This window comes from Scyliorhinus torazame, chromosome 18 (assembly GCF_047496885.1).
Source record: "Scyliorhinus torazame isolate Kashiwa2021f chromosome 18, sScyTor2.1, whole genome shotgun sequence".
NCBI lineage: Eukaryota > Metazoa > Chordata > Chondrichthyes > Carcharhiniformes > Scyliorhinidae > Scyliorhinus > Scyliorhinus torazame.
Window position 1 is genome coordinate 50,323,675 of NC_092724.1, and position 15,216 is coordinate 50,338,890.

Genomic DNA, 15,216 nt, shown 5'->3' on the forward strand with positions numbered 1-15,216 from the left:
AACGTGCCAGTGGGGATGGGCATTCAGTTCCACCCCATGTTTCTAGAGCAACAGGATTTACAGATTTAGTAAGCCACTTTCAAGTACTTAATAAAGGTCCACACTGTCAGAATCTTCCAGCTCCATGGGTTACTCAATAGTTCCATCTTTGACTGTCTCAGCATTGAGGAAAAACGGGCTTCTTTTCTGGCTCCCAATTGCCAGTCATGATACATTGATGCTATTGAAATGCATTGTTACAGAAAAGAGGACTCTTTAGATTTGACCCCTGGCCTGGCTGAGTTGGTAATGTTGGACACGATGGCACTGGTAGCCTGACATTTAACCTTACGATTCCTAGCCAGGTAAAATGATTCCCACTCCCAATTGCTATCTTGTGCCTCTTCTGTTGGAAATCACTTATTTGGCATCATCTGTTGATGAGCATCAGCTATGATGCTTTCCACTGTTATTTAGTCTGCTCGCATTTACTATAAAGGCTCTCCACTTGGCAAGGTACCCGGACTGCTGGCGTCAATATAACCATACATCAGCCAGAGTCAGCAATCGCATGAGCAGGGGGAAGAAGAATAATAAGACTAACATGCACTGTTAAGGTTGCATTAAAATGTTATGTTGTTGACTGGCAGAATTTTCAGTAAGAATTGTTGCTCCTATCCCCAAGCTAATTGAAAGAGTCAATGTACAATATCTTTTTCATACCATAATATTTCTTTCCATTTTACAGAATTAGCAATCTGTTTATTATATTGCATCCAGATACTGTCCTTTCAGTAGCAATTCAGATGTTATTAATGGCCAGCCTTAAAGAGAGCAGTAAATTCTCCTCCTACTGTGCTGATCTAAGCATCTCCACATAGTCAGTTGCTGTTCATCAACTTTGTTACCAAGTTTGGTGCTGTAGTTGTAATGTTCAATCGCAAAGACTAGTACTCAATTCTTTTTTTCCAATTAAGGGGAAATTTAGCGTGGGCAATTCATCAACCCTGCATATCCTTTTGGGTTGTGTCTCCACGCTGACAAGGGGAGAATGTGCAAACTCCACACGAACAGGAGGCCGGGATAGAACACAGGTCCTCAGCGCCGTGAGATAGCAGTCCTTTTTTTAAAAAAAACATTTTTATTTAAGTTTTCACAAAATATCAACAACAAAATGAAAAAGGAACCCAATAGAATTAAATACAAAACAATATAAAACTGCCCCCCTCCCCCTATACACAAATAATAAATTAACACCCCGAATTAACACACGGCGAACATAGCAAATACATACACCCCCTCAGATCCCCAGTGTAGACAAACAAAAATAAAATAGGACCCCCCCCCCCCCCCCCAGGTTGCTGCTGCTGACCATTGTCTACCGTTCTGCCAGGAAGTCCAGGAACGGTTGCCACCGCCTGAAAAACCCTTGCACCGATCCCCTTAAAGCAAATTTCACCCTCTCCAATTTAATAAACCCGCCATATCGTTGATCCAGGATTCCACGCTTGGGGGCCTCGCATCCTTCCACCGAAGAAGAATCCTTCGCCGGGCTACCAGGGATGCAAAGGCCAGAATACCGGCCTCTTTCGCCGCCTGCACTCCTGGCTCCCCTGCAACCCTAAATATTGCGAGCCCCCAGCCAGGTTTGGCCCTGGATCCTATCACCCTCGACACCGTCCTTGCTACGCCCTTCCAAAACTCCTCCAGCGCTGGGCATGCCCAGAACATATGGGTGTGGTTTGTTGGGCTCCCTGAGCACCTAACACACCTGTCCTCACCCCCAAAAAACCGGTTCATCCTTGTTCCGGTCATGTGTGCCTTGTGCAGCACCTTAAACTGTATGAGGCTGAGTCTTGCGCACGAAGAGGAAGAGTTCACCCTCCCAAGGGCATCTGCCCACATCCCCTCCTCGATCTCCTCCCCCAACTCCTCCTCGCACTTACCTTTCAACTCCACCACCGAGGCCTCCTCCTCCTCCTCCTCCTGCATCACCTGGTAAGTTGCCGAGATCTTCCCCTCTCCAACCCACCCCCCAAGAGCATCCTGTCCTGTACCGTGCATGGCAGCGGGAATTCCACCACTTGCCGCCTGGCAAACGCCCTTACCTGTAGATACCGGAAGGTGTTTCCCGGGGGAGCCCATATGTCTCCTCCAGCTCACCCAGGCTCGCAAACTTCCCATCCACAAACACGTCCCCTAACCTTCTTATCCCTGCCCTGTGCCACCACGAAAACCCTCCATCTATTCTCCCTGGGACAAACCGGTGGTTCACCCGTATTTGGGTCCACACCGAGGCCCCCACCTCCCCCCTGTGCCGCCTCCACTGCCCCCAGATTTTGATGGTAGCCGCCACCACCGGGCTAAGATAGCAGTGCTAACCACTGCACCACAGTGCTGCCCATTCAGTCGCAAAGACAAAGAAATTGCCTTCAAGTGAGTGTGTATGCGGGGCAGTGCACTTGTGTGTGGTGCTCAACCCCTGTGAAAGATGTGTAACTATCAGTATCTGACCTTGGTGTTGTACTGCTCGATGTGCTCTTTTCAGACACTATTACATTATATTCACAGATTGCTAAATTGATAGAACCTTTGTATTAATATATAAAGAGGCAATTTAGAATTATTTTTCTCTACACAAAGACATGTTAGGTATGGAATGCATTATATCTAGCTGTTGAAACTCAGTTCATCACCTTTTAAGAATTGACTGATTGTAGATGAGGTTTATACATTATATTCAATTTAAATATTATTTTTACGTTAACTTTCCTATGAACAGCCTCCTTCCATTCAGACAAGCTCAATAGGACGCCAGCCCGCAGATCACTTTTGTGAGTAGTGTAGCTAATGCCCAACTTTTAGTTCTGCTGGATATATAGGGCTGTCATGATTTAATAAGGATTATGGTTGGATGTTTAATTGTGATCAAAGCTCAAAGAACAATCATTTTTTAAAAAATTATTGTTGAGCTGTTTAGTCATCAAAGCTGTTGTAATTATCTGTGTAACCCAATCGTTCAGTTTTAGTAAGAGCTGTTTCCTCAGTTTGTGAGTGAGAGAAATGTGGGAAGAGGCTATTTTTCATATGTTAGTGATACAATCAATATCACTATCAGCTCCCTCTGCTGTTCATCAATGGTATTTTCCTCCTGTACACAACTGTGTTCCAAACTTCCCTGCCAATGTAGCTGAATACTACCAAATGCAAACAAACCAGAGGGCCAATTAATCTGTGGCCATGATTTGCTTGGTATATGAACCACAAATTCTAATCCCATTTTCCTGCTTGCTTCCAATTCTCCATTAGCATTTCTCTCTTTCAACATCTGTCTAATTCCGTTTGTCTTGAGATGTTCAGGTGCAAAGAGTGCCTGGGAGCCACTTGTGCTAACGTTTTTAAAAGATGTTAGTGGCCCAAATGGTCAGTTGCCAGTCCAGAAACAATTGCACCAAAATATTGAGAACTGAGAAGCACTTGCAGATTTCACAAGCATGGATCTTGGGTCAGAAGCTGCAGTGCTGTCAGCAGGGACTGTACCTGCTTTGCCCTGAACATTCTGTCAATAATTGCACCCATTCTGGGGTGGCACGGCGGCGCTGTGGTTAGCATTGCTGCCTACGACGCTGAGGACCCGGGTTCGATCCCAGCCCGGATCACTGTCTGTGTGGAGTTTGCACATTCTCCCCGTGCCTACATGGGTTTCGCACCCACAACCCAAAGATGTGCAGGTTAGGTGGATTGGCTGTGCTAAATTTCCCATTAATTGGAAAAAAAAAAATAATTGTTGTACTCTAAATTTATTTTTTTTAAATTAAAAAAAATGATTGCACCCATCCTAGGTGAGACCATTGATCACCACACTGGCTGACATTCCGCTTTCCTATTGTAAACTCAACGATTTCCAAAGGCCTGTGACCTCTCAGTTTGGTAACCACTGGTGTACGGCATACTTTTCATTCTGCTGTAACTCACTACCCAAATAATCTATTTACTGAATCTTTTATTTACTGAAGTTTTCTGAATCTGACTTTTGTATTTTACTATTTCTTTTTTAATTTTTAAATTTAGAAAAAACATTTTTTTCCAATTAAGGGGCAATTTAGTGTGACCAATTTTCCTACCCCGCACAACTTTTTGGGTTGTAGGGGTGAGATCCACGCAGACACTAGGAAAATGTGCAAACTCCATACGTACAATGACCCGAGGCTGGGATTGAACCAGGGTCTTCGGCATCGTGAGGCAGCTGTGCCACCATGCTGCCCTTGTATTTTACTAATGGAATTAACTTTCTGGCATTGCCAATACATGTATTGGAAAATAATTTGTCATGTATGTTACCACAAGTTGTCAATATTCCGGCAATAGTATGGAAGACTTGTGTTTCAGAACTTGCTGCACACCTAGCCAAGCTGTTCCAATACAGCAACAACACTGGCATCTACCTGGCAATGTGGAAAATTGCCCAGGTTTGTCCTGGACACAAGAAACAAGACAAATCCAACCCAGTCAATTACTGTCCTTTCTGTCTACTCTCCTTCATCAGCAAAGTGATGGAAGAAGTCATTAACAGTGCTATCAAGCGGCACTTGCTCAGCAATAACCTGCTCACGGGCGCTCAATCTAGGTCCCACCAGGGTCACCCAGCTCCTGGCCTTATTACAGCTTTGGTTGAAACAGGGCCAAAAGAGCTGAATGCCAGAGGTGAGGTGAAAGTGACTGTTCTTGACATCAAGACAGCATTTGACCAAGTATGGCATCAAGGATCCCGAGCAAAACTGAAGTCGATAGAAATTAGGGTAAAACTCTCTGCTGGTTGGAGTCATACCTGGCACAAAGGAAGATGGTTGTGGTGGTTGGAGGTCAATCATCTCAGCTCCAGGGCATCACTGCAGAAGTTCCTCAAGGCAGTGTCCTAGGCCTGGCCATCTTCAGCTGCTTTATCAATGACTTCGCTTCCATCATAAGGTCAGAAATGGGGATGTTTGCGGATGACTGCACAATGTTGAGCACCATTCGCGACTCCTCAGATAATGAAGCAGCCCATGTCCAAATGTAGCAAGACCTGGACAATATCCAGGCTTGGGTTGGCAAGTGGTAAGTTACATTTGTGCCACACAAGTGCCAGGTAATGACTATTTCCGACGAGAGAATCTAATCATCGCCCCATGACATTCAATGGCATTACCATCACTGAATCCTCCACAATCAACATCTTACTATTGATCAGAAACTGAGCTTGACTATCCAGTTTAATACTGTGGCTACCAGGGCAGGTCAAAGGCTCGGAATCCTATGGCCCGTAACTCACGTCGTGACCCCCCAAAGCCTGTCCATCATCTACAAGGCGCAGGTATGAAGTGTAATGGAATATTCTCCACTTGCCTGGATGAGTGCAGCTCCAATAACACTCCAGAAGCTTGACACCATCCAGAACAAAGCCCGCTTGATTGCACCCCTTCCATAAACATTCAAACCCTCTACCACCGACCAACAGTGGCGGCCATGTGTACCACCTACAAGATGCACTGCAGTAACTCGCCAACGTTCCTTAGACAGCACCTTCCAAACCCACAAACACTACCATCTAGAAGGACAAGAGGAGCAGACACCTGGGTACCCCACCACCTGGAGGTTCCCCTCCCAAGTCACTCACCACCCTGACTTGGAAATATATCACTGTTCCTTCACTGTCGCAGGGACAAAATCCTGGAACTCCCTCACTAACAGCACAGTGCGTGTACTTGCACCTCAAGGACTAAACTAGGGATGGGCAATACATTTTTTCCTAACCACTGACTCTCACATCCCATAAATTAATTTTTTTTAAACTACAGTGTGCTAATGATTATAACTACCATTGGACTATAACCTGGAGTAATCATGACAGCCCTTGCTGTGCTGGTGATTGAGGTGTGCTGTATTTCATCTAAAGCTGTCACGTACATTATAGGTTATTCCAAACACCACAAAGAAAAATCTCACATCCATCCAGAAAATACAGCCAGAGTACAAACTGTAATTTTTATCCCTTTTTAAAATCTTAACTAACTTAACCCTCCCCGAAAACATACAACCCCCCCCCCCCCCCCCCCTTTACTCATCAGAGGCAAACAATCTTGGATCACGGATATGAACAGCCTCCATCTCACTTGTAATCCCTCCTCTGATCCTCCAGGAGAAAACTTAATTTTCTCCCATTTGCAGAAATTCTGCCATATCTCCCAGCCATGCCGCCACCTTTGGTGGCGCAGCTGACCTGCACCTGCGCAGAATTTGCCACTGGGCAATCCAAGACAAATGCCCCGATATCAGCCCCCCTCCCCTTCAGTAACGTGGCAGCTCCGATATCCCAAAGATCGGCACCAGTGACCCCGTTCCATTCGGTAGAAGCTTTAATCTAGTAAAATGTCCCACGGTACTTCACAAAATGGGAGTGAATGAATGCTGAGAAGCAGTAAGGGGAGGGAACTTTGGTTGGAAAGATTTTCTGGATACTTTTGAAGGTGGACTGCTATGTAGCCAGGGATAAAAGAGTTGTGGAATAGAATTATGGCTTGATGGCTGTAGTTGTGTCTGCAAGGTAAAAAGTGAGTGTACAGTAGGCAAGAACCTGAAGAGCAGATGTGAACAGTTTTGGTCCCCTTATCTAAGGAAAGGTATACTGACAGTGGAGGCAGACCAGAGAAGGTTCACTACGTTGATCCTGGGTTTGGAGGGATTTTCTTATGAGGAGAGGTTGTGTAGGTTGACCGTGTACTCATTGGAATTTAGAAGAATGAGAGGTGACCTTATTGAAACATCGGGGACTCCTGGGGTTTGACAGATGCTGAGAGGGTGTTTCCCCTTGTGGGAGAGTCCAGGACCAGAGGGCATAATCAAATAGTAAGGGGTTGCCCATTTAAGACCGAGATGAAGAGGAATTTCTCCTCTCAGAGGGTAGTGAATCTGGAATCCTTTACCAGAGAGCTGCAGAGGCTGGGTGGTTAAGTATGTTCAAGGCGACTACCGGTTGCGGCGATGCGGAGCTAAGCCGCACGATTCGGCAGCTCCTCGATCACGGACTTTCGGGCTCTCCAGAGGAGCCCCAACGGGAATTTTTTGAAGATGTTCAGTGTGGGAAGGGAAGAGTGAGGTCCCCCTTCACCGTTTATGGACCGGACTAGAAGCAAAATGGCCAAAAAAGCGGCATTGGAGCAGCGGGAGAAACGAGGGAAGAAAAACAAAATGGCGGCGGCCGAGGATAAAGTGGAATGCGGGCCGGAGCTGCAATAGTTCATTAAGCGCTGTTTCGAAGAGCTGCGGAAAGAGATGTTAGCGCCTATGCTGTCGGCGATTGAAGGACTAGGGATGACCCAGAAGGCCCACGAGGTAAAGATCCAGGAGGTGCAGAAAAAAGTAAATGAGAACGAGGATGAGCTCTTGGGCCTGGCGGTGAGGGTGGAGGAGCACGAGGCGCTGCACAAGAGATGGGCGGAAAGATTCTAAGACCTGGAAAACAGGTCGAGGAGAAAGAATCTTCGGATCCTGGGTCTCCCTGAAGGAGTGGAGGGGGCCGATGCCGGGGCATATGCGAGCACGATGCTCGAGTCGATGATGGGCGAGGAGGCCATAATGGGTGTTTAATACGGTGTTGGACCCAGCACTGGATCGCTCCAGATCTAGGACCGGAAAGAGGCCGGCGGTGGCCAAGGTACTTAGGGGATTTATGGATCAGATGGGGGGGAGTGGACCCGTGGAGGTTTGCCAGGTCGCAGGCCAGGGAATTTTCTTTTTTCTTCCACGTGCACAAAGCCTACTCCCGGATAGATTTCTTTGTTCTAGGCAGGGCGCTGATCTCGAAAGTGGAGGGAACGGAGTATTCGGCCATAGCCATTTCAGATCACGCCCCGCACTGGGTGGAACTGGAGCTGGGAGAGGAGAGGGACCAACGCCCGTTGTGGCGGTTGGATGTGGGACTGCTGGCAGATGAGGCGGTGTGTGGGAGGGTGAGGGGGTGTATCGAAAGGTACTTGGAGGCCAACGACAACGGGGAGGTGCGGGTGGGGGTGGTATGGGAGGCGCTGAAGGCGGTGATCAGGGGACAGCTAATTTCCATCAGGGCTCATAGGGAGAAGATAGAGGGCATGGAAAGGGAGAGGTTAGTAGGGGAGATTTTGAGAGTGGACAGGAGATACGCAGAGGCCCCGGAGGAAAGATTACTTGGGGAAAGACGACGGCTCCAGACGGAGTTTGACCTGTTGACCACCGGGAAGGTAGAGGCACAGTGGAGGAAAGCGCAGGGGGCGACGTACAAGTATGGGGAGAAGGCGAGTCGGATGCTGGCACACCAGCTCCGTAAGATGATGGCAGCGAGGGAAATAGGTGGAGTCAAGGATGGAAGGGGAGCTACGGTGCGGAGTACGACGAAAATAAATGAGGCATTCAAGGCCTTCTATGAGGAGCTGTACCGATCCCAGCCCCCAGCGGGCGATGAGACGATTCCTGGACCAACTGAGGTTCCCGAGGGTGGAGGAGCAGGAGGTGGCTGGTTTGGGGGCACCAATTTGGTTGGAGGAGCTGAGCAAAGGTTTGGGGAGTATGCAGGCAGGGAAGGCCCCGGGACCGGACGGGTTCCCGGTTGAGTTCTACAGGAAGTACGTAGACCTGTTGGCTCCACTGCTAGTGAGGACTTTTAATGAGGCAAGGGAGGGAGGGACCCTGCCCCCGACAATGTCGGAGGCGACGATCTCTTTGATCCTGAAGCGGGACAAGGACCCACTGCAATGTGTGTCGTACAGGCCGATCTCGCTCCTCAAGGTGGATGCTAAGTTGCTGGCAAACGTGCTGGCTACGAGGATCGAGGACTGTGTCCCGGGGGTGATTCACGAGGACCAGACGGGATTTGTAACGGGCAGGCAGCTAAACACCAATGTGCGCCGGCTCCAAAACGTGGTAATGGTGCCATCGGTGGAGGGAGAGGCGGAGATAGTGGCAGCTACGGACGCGGAGAAGGCCTTTGACCGAGTAGAGTGCTGCGCAGGTTTGGGTTTGGGGGAGGGTTTATTAGTTGGGTTAAGCACCTTTACAGAGCCCCGATGGCGAGTGTAGTGACGAACCGGCGGAGGTCGGAGTACTTTCGACTGTACCGAGGGACAAGGCAGGGGTGCCCCCCCTGTTCCCCTGTTGTTCGCATTGGCGATCGAACCATTGGCCATGTCATTGAGGGAGTCTAATAAATGGAGGGGGGTGGTCCGAGGGGGAGAAGAACATCGGGTGTCGCTATATGCGGATGACCTGTTGATGTACGTGGCGGATCCAATGGAGGGGATGGTGGAGGTCATGCAGACTCTAAGGGAGTTTGGGGAGTTTTCGGGCTATAAGCTCAATGTAGGGAAGAGTGAGCTCTTTGTATTACAGGCGGGGGACCAAGAAAGAGGGATAGGACACCTACCGCTGAGGAGGGCGGAGGGGAGCTTTCGCTATCTGGGGATCCAGATAGCCAGGAGTTGGGGGACCCTACATAAACTGAATCTGACGAGGTTGGTGGAGCAAATGGAGGAGGATTTCAAAAGATGGGACATGTTACCGCTCTCGCTGGCGGGTAGAGTGCAGTCGGTCAAAATGCTGGTCCTTCCGAGGTTTCTGTTTGTGTTTCAGTGCCTTCCCATCGTGATCACTAAGGCCTTTTTTAAGAGAGCAGGCAGGAGTATTATGGGGTTTGTGTGGGCGAATAAGACCCCGAGAATAAGGAGAGGGTTCCTGGAACGCAGTAGGGACCGAGGAGGGTTGGCACTGCCAAACCTGGGGAGCTACTACTGGGCAGCAAATGTGGCGATGATCCGCAAGTGGGTTATGGAGGAAGAGGGGGCGGCATGGAAGAGGATGGAGATGGCGTCCTGTAAAGGAACGAGCCTGGGGGCGTTGGTGACGGCACCGCTGCCGCTCTCGCCGACAAAGTATACCACGAGCCTGGTGGTGGCCGCAACGCTAAGGATCTGGGGCCGGTGGAGACGGCACCGGGGTGCAATGGGAGCATCGGTGTGGTCCCCGATCAGGGGTAACCACCGGTTTGTCCCGGGGAAGATGGACGGGGGGTTCCAGAGCTGGCATCGGGCGGGGATTCGAAGAATGGGGGACCTGTTCATTGACGGGACGTTTGCGAGCCTAGGGGCACTGGAGGAGAAGTTCGAGTTACCCCCGGGAAATGCCTTTAGATATATGCAGGTGAGGGCTTTTGTGAGGTGACAGGTGAGGGAATTCCTGTTGCTCCCGGCACAAGAAGTTCAAGATAGGGTGATCTCGGGTGTATGGGTCGGGGAGGGCAAGGTGTCGGAAATACACCAGGAGTTGAAAGAAGAGGGGGAAGCGCTGGTAGAAGAGTTGAAGGGTAAATGGGAGGAGGAGCTGGGGGAGGAGATCAAGGAAGGTCTGTGGGCTGATGCCCTAGGTAGGGTTAATTCCTCCTCCTCGTGTGCCAGGCTCAGCCTGATACAATTTAAGGTGGTCCACAGAGCACACTTGACGGGGGCGAGGTTGAGTATATTCTTTGGGGTGGAGGACCGATGTGGAAGGTGCTCAGGGAGCCCGGTGAACCATGTCCATATGTTTTGGTCATGCCCGGCACTGGAGGGGTTCTGGAGATGATTGGCGGGAGCAATATCTCAGGTGTTGAAAGTCCGGGTCAAGCCAAGCTGGGGGATAGCAATATTTGGAGTAGTGGACGAACCTGGAGTGCAGGAGGCGAAAGAGGCCGGCATTCTGGCCTTTGCGTCCCTAGTAGCCCGGCAAAAGATCTTGCTAATGTGGAAGGAGGCGAAGCCCCCCAGCCTGGAGGCCTGGATAAATGATATGGCTGGGTTCATAAAGTTGGAGAGGATTAAGTTTGCCTTGAGAGGGTCTGCACAGGGGTTCTACAGGCGGTGGCAACCGTTCCTAGACTATCTCGCGGAGCGTTAGAGGAAGGTCGGTCAGCAGCAGCAGCAACCGGGGGGGACTGCCTGGCAGGGTGGATGAGCAAGAGATAACATGAAGGGTTGGGGAAACTGGCACGTACGGGTGAGGGCCAGTGTACAAAGCTGTGTAAATATATCATTTTGCCATGTATATATCTTGCTCTGCGCGATTTCTCGATTTTTTTTTCGTTGCGGGGGGGGGTTATTGTTTGTAAGGGAGAAAAATTGTGTTAAAAAACTTTAATAAATATATATATTTTTTAAAAGTTTAATTTGCTGACCTGCTTTATAGTTTAAAAAAAAAACTTTCTGTAAACTACTAAATGCAATCCTTGGGAGTTAAACGGTGAAACTGCTTTGACAGTGTTACCGCTCCCAGGAGGGTAGTGTCGAAGGTATCCCTCCTGCCATCTAAGAGAATTCTAGTGACTCTATCTCAGCTGAACTTTTAATCAGCAACAGTGCACCTGGATTATGGCAGGAAAGTTAGTGAGTTTTGCAGCAGCTTATTGTTATCCAGTGACTAAATGTGGATTTATGTGGTTTTTGGGTAATGTGTCAGTCAAATAGCCTCCCGATCCCCATAATCTGGGTTTACACACACCTGGGTGAATTGGGGAGGTACCAAAGGGCAGCTGGTATCCTGGAACCTTACCACAGCAAGAGCCAGTGCTATCAGAAGAGGGGAAGGGGGGAGAAAAAACATTATTTTACTCATAGACTGTGTTTTGTGTTTTGTGCAGCACACCTAGACCAGCCGTGCTGCAAGGCGCTCTATGACTTTGAGCCAGAGAATGAAGGAGAGCTTGGCTTCAAGGAAGGCGACACCATCACATTGACCAATCAGATTGACGACAACTGGTATGAAGGAATGCTGCACGGCCAATCGGGCTTCTTCCCTGTCAACTATGTGGAAGTGCTGGTCCCATTACCTCAGTAAAGGTGCTGAACTGGGCACCAGATACAGATGTGGAGAGAGGGAGACTTTCAACATTCCTTTTAATTTAAAACACTAGTCCACTTCCATGGGTTGTTTCTCACAGTGCAGTGTTACATTGCGTGCAATGCATCATCATTTAAAAATTTTTTTTGAATTGACAAATGTTCTTTTGTGTTAATCTAAGTTGCAGCTCCAGTTACTCTGCATGTATTGCAATATGGTTGTGAGAGGTCAGCATTTAGTTCAGTGGATAATTTTCTATAAGCTGTCCAGTTCTAACAAAGTGAAAGAGCTGAAATTAGGCGTTTGCTTTGCAGAAGAGATAGCTGTGACAGTGTTATTGCTCCAGTGTAGGAGGTACCTACACTGCTCATCCATAAATTAGTTTCAATTGCACAGTTAGTGCTGCGGAAGTCACGTGATCTTGGATCGCCTTTATTTTAAAGTATGTTTTTATAATTGCTTTGGTTCTCAATTCACACTAACATGGGGGTTATATTGAAATAATTCACATTGTACAAGGCCTTGGGTTGCACAATGGGTCAGACACCAGCCTTTCAATTCTGGCACCTGGATTGACATTCAGCCTGAACTGATGGGGTGATTGTCTCCCCTTCTGCAAACTAGCAGGGTCCTATGTGAAATGAACTTGGCCAGGCTGAACCCAGTTTCATACAGCAGTGGACTGGCAATCTCATTCAATGGGGCACAGGACGGCTGTCGTGGGAATTGGACAAATGTCTCACTAATGCAGGAGGGGGATGCTGCTCTGAGGTTGGGGCCAGGTGAATAGCTGAAGCCCAGGAGAAAGAGTGCTTAACCTTGCTGTACCTGACTCTGTAACACTGGGTGCCTGAAATGTCCCATTCCCAGAATCTGGTACAATCCAAATAGTGGTGTCAGCATTACAACTTAAGCCTTTGAACTTTACTGGCTTACTTTGTCTAACCCATCACTGCCTTCTGTTTGTCCCATGTTTACATTAACTCTCCGCTGTGGAAGATCCTAAGTTTTAAGATGTGAATCAAAACAGGACTTTTGTTCCTCTCTATTTTAGACAACCTTTTTTTCGGCAAATCCTGTCCGCTGGTTCGTGACAGACCTGCTTTTTCCTCCTTCACAGGTGTAGTTAGCAGGACAAGTTTTTGTGGTTCTGTTCAAATCAATCCCCAGCTTCCCCAGAACAGGGAGAGGGCAAAACAAGCCAGGGTCCCTGCACATGAATACTATCCCATTGGGAGAATGTGTTTGCAGTGGATGGGGTGAGGACAGTATAGGATCATGCTCTGCTGTGATAGATAAATAGTCCATTGACATCAATGAAGAATAATAGCTCCTTGGGTGAAATACTAGAAGGTGCCTGGTGTCTTTGGAATTTCACCCCAGCAAATGTCAGCACTGAAGAGAGGAGGGAATGGGGGAGGGGACAAGCTTTTTAAAAACAAAATACTCAACATCTTTTCCACAACAGAACCCAGTTTTCTGATGGTTCGTCTTTCTCAGTTTTAGAATAAGTGAGGGTGTTTAAGCATTGCCTGCAATTGTTATGTGAACGCTATAGATAACTAGACCCTGGTTTAGAAGTACAAGTTTAAACAGTACCTCATTTCTATGAACCACTTTTATATAGAAGGGAGGACCCCAGTAGAGAACAAGTGTTGAATCCAATATAAAGAGGGGCAGTTTGGAAGATCTGCCAGCTTCTGTTCATGCTGTGCCAGGAGGCATAATCCTGCAGCATAAATGAGCTGGTGTACACACTTGGAAGAAGTACTGTAAATGAACCACCATAATTGTCTCTTGAGATAGAGGATGTGCCTGTGAGGTGGTTTCTCCTGCTGCCTTTGCAGCCAAAGTACAGGTGGGTCGAAATGCCTTCTCACCATCCTGGACGCAGGTCGTTCAAGGCCACTATTTAGACTTGCTCACTGGTGGGCTGAACTCAGCCCCCCATCTCTTATCCATCCTCCAATCCAAAAAGGCTATTATCAAATCTCTGGCTTGTCGAGACCTTTCGCTGAGGTTGAAGGTTGCCTGCAGTTAAAATGGTAAAGCCACATTTGTAACATTTGAACAATTTGCACAATGAAGCTGGTGCTATGAATGTCATCCTATCGTGTAAACCTGTTAGATCTGGAATGGCCCCAGATCTGCAATATAAATAAGACACATTTCAGTCTTTCAGGGAAGTGGAGTCAGTAAGTAAGGGGCTCCTGTTGCACACTCTTTGACTTCCCAAAGCCGTTATCCTATTGCTGCTGCATTTATTTTATGGATCCAAAAAAGGATGTGCGCAGTAATAATTTGAAATCCTGACTCGTCCTTCACCCTCTGCTCTCTTGGCAACACATAGATAACTGGAATGAATTTTGTTTTCTGTGAGACTTGAATTTTCCCCACTGTCATTTTCTGTGGTACAACTTTTAGCTCACTGTTTAATGACTATCAAATTCAAGCCTCCAGTAACTATTCCTGTTTTGACCTCCACGATGTTGACTGATAACCTGGTACAACATGTGCAGCATGTATCTGGCAGGTATCATGCCGCGGCACACCCATATTGACACTAGCTCTTTAACACTAATCATGATGTACCATGTATCTGTCCAGTACTTTTTGATAGTGTTGTCAACTCATCGTGAACATTAGAAGATTGTGACCGTACCTGTTCTAACGCTTTATGAATTTGATCTATCTTTTGATAATTATAAGAGCCATGGGCTTATAACTCAAAATATGTATCTTTTTTACTGTTTAATCCTGCATGTAGATTTATGTTTAGCACAATTATAAACCATGTAGTGTTTTGTTCAGATTATGTAAAGAATAAACAAATAGCAGGTAATATGAGCTGGGATTTGCATAAATCTATAAAGTGTTTTTGGTTGGGCGTGACTTGTTTCAGAACAAATGTCAAACATGAAATATGCATTTAACTAACTTTATTCCTTACAAAGCAGTGTGCCTTAGTGTGTGTCAGCTTTGGATGGTAGCATTCTTAATTTTCTTTTCATAAGTTTAAAGTACCCAATTATTTTTTTTCCAATTAAGGGGCAATTTTAGCATGGCCAATCCACCTACAATGCACATCTTTAGGTTGTGGGGGGCGACCCACGTAGACATGGGAAGACTGTACAAACTCCACACGGACAGTGGGCCAGGATCGAACCTGGGTCCTCAGCGCAGTGAGGCAGCAGTGCTAATCGCTACGCCACCGTGCCGCCTGGATGGTAGCGTGCTTGTCTTTGGGTCAGACATCCCCACTCCAGGACTTGAGCACTTAATCTTGGCTAACGTTCCAGTGCAGAACTGAAGGAGTGCTGTATTGTTAGAAATGCTGTCTTTCAGATGAATTGTTAAACC

General features: G+C 47.6%; 1 protein-coding gene across 1 annotated transcript in view; it reads left to right on the top strand.

Annotated features, from left to right (window-relative positions):
* Window positions 1–14,698, top strand: part of sh3gl1b (SH3-domain GRB2-like 1b) — a 134,650-nt gene extending 119,952 nt beyond the window's left edge. The window contains exon 8 of the mRNA XM_072482736.1: window positions 11,657–14,698. Within this exon, the coding sequence (XP_072338837.1) occupies window positions 11,657–11,853 (197 nt within the window). The 3' untranslated portion in view covers window positions 11,854–14,698. The remainder of the gene's footprint in view (window positions 1–11,656) is intronic.
* Window positions 14,699–15,216: the final 518 nt, after the last annotated feature.